Source organism: Acinonyx jubatus, chromosome D1, assembly GCF_027475565.1.
Source record: "Acinonyx jubatus isolate Ajub_Pintada_27869175 chromosome D1, VMU_Ajub_asm_v1.0, whole genome shotgun sequence".
NCBI classification, from domain to species: domain Eukaryota; kingdom Metazoa; phylum Chordata; class Mammalia; order Carnivora; family Felidae; genus Acinonyx; species Acinonyx jubatus.
The window spans coordinates 74,896,498-74,908,909 of NC_069390.1; the positions used below are offsets into that span (position 1 = coordinate 74,896,498).

General features: G+C 47.5%; 1 protein-coding gene across 8 annotated transcripts in view; it reads left to right on the top strand.

The window, feature by feature from the left end:
- Positions 1-12,412, top strand: part of AMOTL1 (angiomotin like 1) — a 155,168-nt gene that overhangs the window by 48,114 nt on the left and 94,642 nt on the right. Inside the window, exon 1 of one of the 8 annotated variants that reach the window (XM_053203829.1) lies at positions 5,557-5,575. The exons of 6 other annotated variants lie outside the window; for them this stretch is intronic. In XM_053203829.1, the coding sequence (XP_053059804.1) occupies positions 5,572-5,575 (4 nt within the window). In that variant the 5' untranslated portion in view covers positions 5,557-5,571. Of the gene's footprint in view, positions 1-5,556; positions 5,576-6,205; positions 6,517-12,412 lie in introns of those variants that run through there. One more of the 8 variants, XM_027040048.2, reaches the window with a different exon arrangement.

The following is a 12,412-nucleotide window of genomic DNA, read 5'->3' on the forward strand; positions in this document are numbered from 1 at the left end:
CAAGGAGCCTGCTTGGGATTCTCTCTCAATCTCTCACTCTCTCTCTGCCCTTCCCCTGCTTATGCTCTCTCTGTCTCTCTCTCTCTGTCTCAAAAATAAACTTAAAAAAAAGATGTGAGTTTTAACTTTCCACCAAGTCTGATTTCATGCTGTAGAATGATTATTTTTCTCCTAAATTGAACCACCCAGAATGGCCGAAGTCATTAGGAATGGTGAGAGCATCCATACTTCTCTGTCTTTGGCATTTAAAGTAAGGCATGCCATCTTGAGTGAGTATTCTAGAAGGAAAAGAACCGGAACTGCTGTATGGGTTGTGGAGGGACCATCCTTCTCACTGTCGTTTGTAGCTAAGGACATGTTTGCAGAATAAAACACCCAAACATCCTTTTCAGAATGGTGACTACGCACCATCTGGAAGACCGACATTCTGACCTAAGTTATCTCTAGTTACTCTCACAATCCTTGTTTTTACTAGTGATTTTATGTTGCTGTCGTTTTAGAAACTCAGTGTGATTCCAGTTTTAGGGAGGAACATCCCAAATGTGTCTACATCATCATTGGAAATAGAGAAAAACATACCTAGTTTCTTGTTCATGAAAAGAGGAAAAGGAACAAATTGCCATATTATGATATGTTCCTTGGATGAACAGAACTGAGGCTGCTTCCTATTCGTCTGAAGTTGGATTCCCCCAACAATTCAACAGAATGATCGATACGGTTAGAAGCTTGGGAGCCTGAAAACTGGGCACCATTAGTTACTCAACTCATTCAGTGGTTTCTTAACTGGGGGCAATTTTACCCCACAGGAGACATTTGGCAATGAGTGGAGACATTACTAGCTGCCACCACCTGGGGTGAGGTGTGGTTGCTCCTGGCATCTGCAGAGTAGAGGCCAGGGATGCTGCTAGAAACACCCTACAATGCCCAGGACAGCCCTTAACAACAAAGACTTATTGGGTCCAAAATGTCAGTAGCACTGCCCCTGAGAAACCCTGGAAAAAACCCCAACCAACCAAAAAGTATGAGCTTTCATACTCCTAAGATTTCTATACTAAGCGTAGCGATTAATAATTAAAATGATTACTATTCATTAAATACCTGCTACTTGCCAGCCTCTTTATAAAGAATTCCTAGCTACTGAGTCAGGATCTGACCCCAGGTCTGACCCCAGGTTTGTTTGAGGCCGTTGTCTCCATTCTTCCTCCTTAGCTATTTCGTGTAAGTGCATTTTCCCTGGACATGCTTGTTGTGTTTTATATGGATCAAATTATGTGTTTAGCGCATACTCACTAATATACTCACAGGAGAAAGCCACGGGCAAGAAGAGACTGGTGTCACTATGGGTGGTGAAGCTAAAAGCATCCAGACAGACAGGCCTCAGATCTGTAACTTACTAAACGAGCCTAACGCCCAGGTAGGACGGCAGTACAGAGCCTGGCCCTTAGTAGGTACTTAATAAATATTTGTAGGGAAATTTTTTCATCATCAGCAGAGTCCTTGGGTAAGCTTCAAATGGAGCAGGGCTTCCAAATGACCTGTTCTGTTATATAACGTTGAGTTTCTCCGAGGAGCCGTTCCCTCATCTCTAAGGCACCTGGTATTCCCAGAACTTCAGAGGTGCTTCAGCTTGTGTATCTTCCTCTTCTTTGTTCTTCGCTCTTCCATTCTTAGTCAGTCTGGCCTGGCAGGGGCTCATCCCTTGACCCCTCCCTGTCTGCACACAATATTCCTCTGCCCCTCTACTTGAGGCCCTCCCAACAGTCTCCTTATTTTGCTCCTGCCAACAGTTTGCAAGATGGGGGCAGGGCAAGTGTCAGAATCTCTGGAGGAAGCCTGTGCCATGTGAAAAAGCTTATTCGAGAACATGATTTTATATTTGGAAACAAGCAGGGGAAAAAATTACAACTATTGTCTTCGTAAAACAGAGAACTGAAAGAAAAGCTTGGAAGAAATCCTCTTGCCTGGCGATAATATGGCGATCATCATATCTGGGGGTGGGGGCATGACCATTTATGTTTATGAAAAGAGGAAGAGGTTCAAAGGAAAGGTGCTGGGAAGCACGACAATGTGTGCTTTCCTTTCCTGTGTCCATAACTATGTTAGTAGTGTCCTCGTTCTCAGCACTTGGATTTCTCCGAACCCACCCTTTGCCTACTGTACAGAATCAAGTCACTCCATTGTGCTCCCATAATGCTTTACTTTTATCCCCTGATATGTCACCCATCATCCTTTACCTTTATCATACTAAGCTCTGATGTAGTGGTGCATGCTTCTGAAGGAGAACCATGAGAGTACCATGACCCCAAGGAGCCAGTCGGAGACCATTGTTCATGGCCCTCAAACTTCAGTGTGCTGGGCATTAGAGTGAATTCTAGGACGTCACCCTTGGAGATCCTGAATCTCTAGAATTTGGAGGTGGGGGGCATCAGAAATTTAAATGTATACATCTCTGGTTTATAAGTCACACCTTGGGAAGTACTACAGAACTTGGGCTTAAAAAATGTCCTTACATGTTCTTCAAGCAAAACAGGCATTTTGCTAAGGACAGCCTGGCTACATTCAGCCATTGGTTTGTGCACTCACCAGGCACTGATTGAGAACTGTGGAATGTAGCGTCATCTGTTGTAGGGGATGCTGTGCAGTAGCGGTCTCTTTTGTGGTCATGACCACTCTCCTTTTGCCGTCTGTTGTTTCCCTGCGAGTAAGCTCAGGACCATTTGTGGGGCACATCCTAGCCAACGTGGTAGTTGATAAGGACTTTAAAGGGTGTTTGGAGGGTGCAGAGAAGAAGCGTGAGGGGAATGGAGGTTTGCATTTTAATAGAGAATTTCAATTCCTTGGTATTTCAAATCACTGGAGGAAAAGAAGAAGGGTTTCTTTTCCTGAATTTCTATTGTGTGTCCAGCCCTTGACATGTATTACCTGATTTATTTAAAAAATATATTTTTTTAGTATTTATTTATTTCTTGGGAGGCAGAGAGACAGAGGGCAAGCAGGGGAGGGGCAGAGAGAGAGGGAGACACGGGATCTGAAGCTCAGGCTCCAGGCTCTGAGATGTCAGCACAGAGCCTGATCTGGGGCTTGAACCCACGAAATGTGGGATCATGACCTGGGCCAAAGTCGGACGCCTAACTGACTGAGCCACCCAGGCGCCCCATGTATTACCTAATTTAATCCTCATAATCAGCCAATGAGGGAAGTGTAATTATTCCCATTTTACAGAGGAGGAAGCTGAGGCTCATGTTACGTTACTCTCCCTAGCTGGAAATAGGTGGACACAGGACTAGAACTCGGGCCTCACTCTAAAGACCGTGTTTATTCTCCTCTCCCTGGATGCCTCTGTCACCTCATTCTTCTGGCAGTCTCTGTGCTGGTCTGGAACATCCCAGTACGTGCCCTGTTTGGCGTTAAAGACTGTCCTTTGAGTTGTCCCTAAGAGTGCCGAAATTGTTCTATCGCCTTCTTAACTTTCCTAGGAGTGAGTAAAAGACAACTGGGTCACTTTAGAAAGAACGCTGACCTTTAAGTGGGTATACAGATCCAAAGAAAATACAGATGCCTCCTGGTTTGCAACCTTACTGCGAGTAAAGCTGCCTTCAGTTTTTTCTTCAGGTTTTGTTGTCGATATACCTTGTTTCTATTTGCTCCCAACCACATGTAGGAATCTGCAGCCAAATCTAGTGTAAAATGTTATCGACGACCTCTTGCTGGTCAAATTTAAGTCTTTTTCTCTGGGCTTAGTTCCTGAACAACAGATTCAGCTATGTCTATGTTTTTCATATTTGATATGGAAGATTATTTATTTTTTGTATTTGATGTGGCGATTATTAATCATTGAGGAAACTAAGGTGCATGGAGGGGACAAATTGGCCTGCCATGCATTTGACCCTGGCATTATTACTTGGTATCAATTTGAAGAGCCCAGGCTGGGTCCAGTCACTCCAGTCAGCAGATTGTCGAGCCCGCAAGTGGTGGCCTGCCATTCCATGGGAAGTCTGGGAATCTGTAGCCCTTGATAGAGGGGCCATCTCACAACTTCCTCCGGTTTCCATGCCTTCTAACCTTCCCACTCTTCTACTTGTCCAGCCTTTCCTCTTCTTCCTCCTCCTTTCCCTATTTTTTGCCCTGGACATTGTCCAAGTAAACCGATCTTCATAGCTTCATTTCTGTTTTTCTCTACACCTCTGTTCTCTGCTTCTTCCCCAGTTTCTTGTTCCATATTTCCTCTTGCCCAGAGGACAGTAAGTCTTTGAACATCTTTCTCAAACCAGTCCCCCCTCCTAACTCGGCTTCTCCCAGCATTCGTCCAATGACCCATTGGCCATTCTTCCTATGACCCAGGCTCAAAACCTGGGTTAACTTGCTTACTTTGTTCTTCCTCCTATCTAGTCACTGGAAAAAGTAAAATCTTGCTTCAAAGATTTGGTATCTTCCCTGTATTTGGAATCTTCAAAGACTTGGTATCTACATGGTATCTCTCTTCCTTTCCATCCCCTTTGCTCCAGCTTCACATGTCATTGATTCCTGTAACCATTTCCCACATTGGCTCCCTATTTCACAGGGCTATCGAAGGGGTGCTGGAATTAATAACAGCAAGTATATGTTCAGCACTTCTATGCATTATGCTAAGTAGTTTACATTTGTTACTTCATTCCATCCTTACTGCCACCGTGTGTGATGGCTATTTCTATTGCCTTGCAAATGAAACTGAAGTTTTGTGAAGTAAATGACTTGCCCAAGGTCACACAGCAAGCAGGTGAGCTATAACTCAACCCATATCTGTTTTTGCTCCAGTGGATGCTTATAACTATTGAATTTCGCTGCCTCCTAGGGTATAGTGTGTTATCTAATGGGGGCGATTAGTGTTAGCTTCCTTCTTTCCCTCCCTTTTCCATCTATTATCTCTTCCTCAGACTATACTAAATTCCTACACATGCTACCTCTGTCTGAAACCCACCACCCTTCAAGGCTCTCCTTTCTCCTGCACGTAGTCAGTTTTCTCCACACTTTTCAGGCTTCTCCAGCGCTTTCCGGTTTTCTGGTTGCGTATCTTATCTAAATAAATCCTTAAAAGGCCAGTTAGCTGTTGTTTCTTTTTGTTTCGTTTATGTGCTATCAAGTCCTGGGATAGCTGACTTTAAACGAAGTAGGTATTTGGTAAGTGATTGTTAACCTACTGCATTTGGGTTTTATCTTGAAAGTAGAGGTTAGTGAGCCATCAGAGGAATCAGAATAGTCTGGAATCAGGATATATAATCCACCAGAATTGACTGGAAAGGTAGGGCTGCTCCAGACTAATTGGGTAATTGCCACAATCCAGGCAGGAATCCCGGAAGAAATCCTGGTTTAGTGACCGGGCAAAGAGGGGAGACACGCGCCAGGTAAGAGGCGTGCTATGCACTGACTGTCCAGGTAACATCTTCCACAACAACTATTCTATTCCCTGGCTTCCTCACCTCCAGAGTAGCAGAGCTAGTCCCTGAGAGCTTCGGAGAAATGTCATGGTCCTGTGGTTCCAGGTCCCCGGATCCAGGCTCCAGAGGTCTGCCCAGAATAACTGAGTGTAATGGGATGGGTGAGTAGAATTTCTTAGTACAGCCTGATTTAAGAGGTGTGGCAGAATCGGCACCAGTTTTCCAGAGTTACTTTCTGTGCCTCCACTGGGGCAGCCTGTGGGTTTGTGACCACAGGATGTACAGTCTGCCAACACATTTACCTTCTGAGGCTGTAAGATCTGTTTTGGCCCTTCTGCCGGTCAACAGAGTCGAATGTAGCTGCTGGCCGCCCAATCCCAGTGCGTGATCGACGCACCAGGGCCTGGGGAATGCACAGAGAATGTGGCCGCTTTTCACCTGGAAATTCCACTTCAGGAGAAAAAAAAAAATCCTAAACATAACCTATCTGGACTTTGAGAGCAGACCGGGAAACCGATTTCTGCCCGAGTTGGCCTGGTGGGAAGGAAGAGAAAGCCGAAGGAGGGAGAACTGTTGAGTCTGACATTAATTAAATCGCGGCAGGGAACGCTGCGACGGCGGCTGTCGCCCTCCTAAACTCCGAGGGAGACACGTCAGCTTGAGCTCGGGGCAATTTCAGAGGGCGACGTCCCGGCCCGGGAGGGGTGGCGGGCGGCTGCAGACGGGCTCTAGGGCCCAGCGGCCGGGCGCCGGGGCGGGGGTGGAGTGTAGGGTTACAGTGACGGGCGGGACGACCCTCCCCGGCCCGAGCGCGGGGAGCGGGGAGCCGGGAGCCGGGAGCGCGGGCGGCGGCGGAGCGCGCGGGACGCTCTAGGACCCAGCAGCGGCTGTCGGCTTCGGGGCTGGAGGTGAAGCCCTGGCGTTTCTCTCCTTCCTGTGTGAATGGGGCTGACTGTCGGGCGCCGCTTCCCCGCGCTGCCCCACGCCATGCCCTGCACGCTGCCCGGCGGCCGCCTTCCCCAGCCGCGCCACTGAGCTAGCCATGGTCGCCTCATGTGGAGGGCAAAGTTGCGCCGGGGAACTTGTGAGTCTGCCGTGAAAGGTAACCAGTCCCCGCTCCGGGCGCGGGGAGGGCGCCCCCGAGTCTCCCACGCGAGGGACCCAGCCGACCGGTACTCCTCCACCCCTTGCTGCCCCGGGCACGGGTCTCCTTCTCGGGGCCCCGGGGCTGAGATCGGCCCCGCTCCCCAGCGACTCGGGCAGCCGATTGGGCGCCGGTGGCCGGGGGTGTCCGCCACCGCAATCTTGCTCTCCCTCACCCAGATATGTTTTGGTTTTTTTTTTTTTTTTTTTAAAGAAAGAAAGCAGAACTCTGTTTCCGAGCCTCCCTGCAGGCCCCCGGTGCCGGCGGGCCGGATCGCCGCGCCGTCCCGCGCCCCATCCGAGCCCGGGAAGTTGTGTGGGCCCGCCGGGCCGGGGCCCCGGGGTGCGGATGCGCCCCCCGAGGCGAGGCTGGCCTTACCGGAGGGGCGCTGCCATATGGCTGCACTCTCCGAGACGCGCCCGCGCGCGGGTCCCCCGGCCGCCGAGGGAGGGGGCGGAAGCGGGTGGCCGGTGACCGCTACCCTCCGCGCGAGACAAAGGCGCGCGCCAGGGCCCGCCCCACGGGATGCGGCGCCCCGGCGGGACCCGTCCTCCTCGCGGGGAAGTCTCGGCTCTGGCGGGTGGGGGCGGCGAAGGGGTCGCGCCCCAGACCCCGGGGCTCGGATCGCATTAGCTGCTCCTCCTTTGTTCTCCCCAGACAAGTTTCTTCGACAGAAACTGGGGAGTTAGACTTAGCTCTCCCTTGCTGTTAGTGCTGCCTTGAAAAGAATCTGGTTTCATGGGGGAGAAATTAAACTTTCCAAGTGGAACTGGTTTTTCTTGGAATGTGACATTTGTGGCAGGAGGGAGATTGGCACGTCGGCCGATGACAGCCAAGCGGAGCCGGGCGCCCTGCGCTGGGGCAGGGGCCGAATCTGCTCCGTAGGCTGCAGGGCTGGAGGACCAGGCGGCGGAACGCACGACGCAGCGCGCACCCACCTCCAGGGCCTCAGCCTCCAGGACTGAGCTCGCGGCGACGTTTCCAAGTTTCCCCCTTAGGAGCCCAGGCCGAGAATCCCGGCTCCCCACCCGCAGCTCCCGCGCCGCGCCACGCCACGCCCTGCTCTGTAGTGTGTTGATTGGTGGCGGGCAAGACTTTCCCTTTCCATTTTTGTTTGAAGGTTTTTTGCTATTTTGGCCTCGGTGTTGGTTTACTGTCTTCAGATGGCAAGGGCTTTGGAAAATGCCCGGCTAGTGTACGGGATCACCTACCTGGACTGGGGCTTCAGTAGACGGGCGCCCTGATCCGTGCGGCCTCCTGAGGCTTTGCGCTTGGGACCGAACATTTTGTGTCCTTGGTCCCTCATCTCCTTTGCTCAGCCCTGATAAAGTGCGGACATGGTTGCCCATTTCCTTCTTTTGAGGCATGTTAGGAGAATCGAGCTTTTGTACTGCCTATCAAGTCCTTGGTGACGGCGTGCGTAGGCGGTCGCGAGAGTCAGTTGTGTTACCGAAGATGCTCTTTGGAACACCCCAAACAATAACGTTACTTGCCATAAGCGAGTAAAACCAGAATAGAGGAATATTAATAGCTACTATTCCAAAAAACTTCCTTCCTTTTCGGGAAGTGAAAAGTCAAGGCTTGAAATGTTGAACAGACATGGGTCGGTCCCTGCCAAACTGACTTAAGATTTCCCCTGGCTGCCCCCCCACTCCTGGCTGTCCCCAACTGCTGACTGCCCCCCCCCCCCCGTCTCCCCTTCCCCCCCCCACAACCCTGGCTGCCCTCCCACTCCTGGCTGTCCCCAACTGCTGACTGCCCCCCCCTACTCTTGGCTGCCCCCCCCCACTGCTGGCTGTCCCCCACTCCTGGCTGCCCCCCCCACTCCTAGCAGCCCCCCATTCCTGACTGCCCACGGCTGCTGGACCCCAGTAGCTCTCTGTAGATGTCAGATCCAGGGTAAGGATTAAGGGAGCTCTCTGGATTGCAAGTTCTTGAAGAATCTAGACCAATGTGAAATTTATTTCCCAGGATGGGGTTCTGAGCATTGTAGTGCATCTACTACGAGCATTCTTTATGGGAATTGTGTGGTAACAATATTTGAATACATTTTGAGCTGTTTTGCAGAGGAGTAAAGGGTTGGAAACCACTGATTTGACCACAGTGAAGAGGAGGAAGATGTCCAGCAGAGGTTTTAGAGATGCCTCCACTCTCCCTGGTGGGGTCTGGGGGGATGTTTAGTTTTTGGATGGGTATAGTTTGGCTTTTGTGAGATACATTTCTCAAGATAAAGAAGGAAACCTGGTAAACCCTGCAAAGGGGATAGGAGGGCGAGAAGGTGCTGCACTTACAATTATTTTCCCTCCCTCTTCTTTTTAAAATGCACAGAAGTCTTGGTCTTTTAGGTTCTGTGCTGATGGTGGAGAGCGAAGAATACTAATGTACCGAAGGGCATGTGGAGATCAAAGCATTTAAAAATACATCTTTTCATGGAGGCTAATGGAGGACTTTCAGTTTAAATGAGATTTAAAAGTGCTGTCGTTAAGAAAAGCACATGAATGCAGAAATGTGAGTAATTTTTTTATGAGAAGGCACTCTGCTGATTAGACTTGAGAGTGTCTGCCCTTGGCCAGTGAGTCCGGAGGCTTCTCTGGGTAGAACTATGCTTTCTTTTTTTTTTTTTGATATCTGCCCCTGTGGAGAAGAGCGGACCCAGGGCCTAGGGGAAAGATGGCCGAACTAATTGAAATTGGAAGGCAGCCTGGCTGGTGAGCGTTTAGCAGAAAAGTGCAGCCCCTAGGTACCAGTGTTGTTTTTCTCCATAGTAATTTGTGGAGCTGCTTTGAAAATGATAAAGTACTATATCACGTAAGGCTTTTATTTTCATTTTTTTAAAAAAATAATGACTTCTGAAATAAGGGACTTGCTAGTGAAAATTGTAAAAATCTGAAAGCTTTTCCAGGCCAATCAAGTAAAAGGAAGTTAACTCCATAAGACCTGTTAGTAGTTCTGATATGCAAAATTCTCCCCAAGTAGCACCCCCGCCCCCCCAAACCTCCCTGTGGCTATCTGCATTTCAAATGCATACGGAAGCAGCTCTGGTCAGGAAATTCTCCAGCGTTTTGAATAATTTTTCTCCTCCCATCTTTTCATTAATTTTGGTAGGCTCTTGTGTCCCAGAATTCACTAGGCAATAGAATACTTGAAAAGCAAGGGGTATTTTGGAGGTCAACCAAGGGGACATATTTAATTATAAGGTTGGTTGGAAATAGTCTAAGGTTGTTGAGGTTTTTGTTTGTTTGCTTAGTGATTTTTTTTTTTTAATTTTATTTTGTTGGTTTGACTTTGTTTTGTCTTGGAAGAAAGGCAAAATTTAAATCTTGGCCATTGTGGGTAGGTCAGTACTGTAGTTTTGCTGAAGGAAGCCACGCCTGGGCTTGTGTGTTGGCACCCTGCCGGGTTCTCTAAATTGTGAGGCCCTTGGCCTCTGTTCTTGTGAAACAAGGCCTGTTCATTCCAGGACAGGATAGGACTCCTGGTTTCCCAAAGGGGTTCACACATCAGGCTTTTTTTTTTTTTTTCCTTTTTAAAAATTATTTTACTTTATTTTATGAGGGGGTAGGGAGGTAGCTCTAAGGTGTTAGGAAATGTATCCCTGTTAAGACTGTGGAGAATTGGATTTAACTTCAAAACAAAATGAAGTCACATAGTCCTACTGTGTGCGTTTAAATCTGTGTTTGGAATCTCACTGGCCAGTCCACCTCTTTTTCTGTCATTTGGTTTTGCTTTTAAGTTAAATGCCTGTAGTTCACTTTGTTTAAAAAAAAAAAACTTGTAACTTTGAAATGATTATAGCTTTATGGAAAGTTGCAAAAATAGTAGAGAGGTCCTGTGTACTCTTCACCCATTTTCCTCCATTGGTAGCAGCTTACATAACCACAGTACAATAGAACTGGGAAATTGACATTGGTACAATCCACAGAGCATCGTCAGATTTCACTGGTTTTACATGCACACATTTGTGTTTGTGCATATATCCTTCTAAGCAATTTTTTCACACGTGTAGATTCCGGTAACCACCATCACGGTCAAGATACAGAACTATCTCATCACCTCAAGGATGTTCCTTGTGCCACTCCTTCATGGTGGCATCCACTCTCTCCTCCCCGCACCCATCTCTAAACCCCGATAACCACTAATCTCTTCTCCATCTCTATCTATCATTTTGAGAGTGTTACATAAATAAAATCATGTGGGGAGCGCCTAGGTGGCTTAGTCAGTTGGGTATCCGACTCTTGATTTTGGCTCATGTCATGAGCCCAGGGTCATGGGATTGAGCCCCGTGTTGGGCTCTGCACTGAGCATGGAGGCTGCTTGGGATTTTCCTTCTCTCTCCCTCTCTCTCTGCTCCTCCCCCCTGCTTGTGCTCTCTTCCTTTCTCTCTAAAAAAGAAAAAAACATAAGTTAAATAAAATCATGTGGCATATGACCTTTTGAGATGAGGGTTTTCACTCAACAGAACACCCTTGAGATCCACTCAAGCTGTCACATTATCAAGAGTCTGTTCCCTTTTATTGCTGAGTAGTATTCCATGGTATGGTTATACCACAGCTCGCTTAACCGTTCACCTACCGAAGGACATTTAGGTTGTTTCCAGCTTTGGGCTCTTACAATTAAGAGTTGCTATGAACATGTGTGCACCGGGTTTTGTACAGACATGTTTTCCTTCCTGCGGGATCAATGCCCAGGAGTGTGATTTCTGGATTTTGAATGGTTAAGTGTATATTTTGTGTTCTCAGAAACTGCCAAACTTTTCCAGAGTGGCTGTACAATTTTACATTCCCCCCAGCCATGTAGGAGAGATTGGGTTTCTCTGCAACCTCACCAGCATTGGTTTATTATTGTAGCTGTCCCAACAAGTGTTCTAGTCTCATCCTGGCTTTAATTTGCATTCCCTAATGGCTAATGATGTTGAACATCTTTTCATGTGTTTATTTCCCATCTGTATCTCCTCTTTGGTGAAATGTCTGCTCATGTTCTAACTGGATTGTTTTTTTCTTGTTGTTGTTGGTTTCTTTTTTACAGTTGAGCTTTGAGAGTTCTTCATATATTCTAAATATGAATCCTTTGCCATATATATGGCTTGTATATATATATATATATTTTTTTCCCAGTATGTAGTTTGCCTTTTTTATCTTTTTAACAGGATCTTTTGTAGGGCACATGTTTTTAATTTTGATGAAGTCCCACGTATTGTTTGTTTTTGTTTTTGTTTTTTTCCTTTTATGGGTTGTGATTTTGGTGTCAAATCTAAGAACATTTTGCCTTGGCCTCCATCCCAAAGATTTTCTCCTACGTTTTCTTGTTTTGTTTCATAGTTTTATATAGTGTATTTAAACTGTAGTTCACTTTTACCCCCTCTTAAGAATGTGTATGTCTTGCTGCCCTTCTTGAAAACCATCCCTTAGGTGTTTATTATGTATTTAGCGTTCTAGAAGCACACAGTTGAATCAGGCATGTTCCCACCCTTAAGAGCTCACCCCTTAGTGCGGTCATTGTGTGGACATTTCCATGTATTATGTACAGTAAAGGAGATAAGCATGCTGTGCCGTGGAGCACTGAGCTGAGAGGGCTCACTTTGATCGGGGGGTCAGGGCTTTCCTGGGCACGTTGCCCAAGCATGGTGGGAATGAAATCGATTCTTGCCTTTGATCCAGTTTTTGGATGTCTGTGTTGCCATGAATTCTTCAGTGTGAGTTACCCCGGTTCTTGAGCACACGCTGAAGGACTTGGGGTAAACTGGGCGGTTGAGGGCTTTTTTGAACTGTACGTGGCATAACAGCTTAAAAAAATAATAACGATCCAGCACTGACAACTCACTAACATAAAGAGTCTGAATGAAGTTAAACAGCTT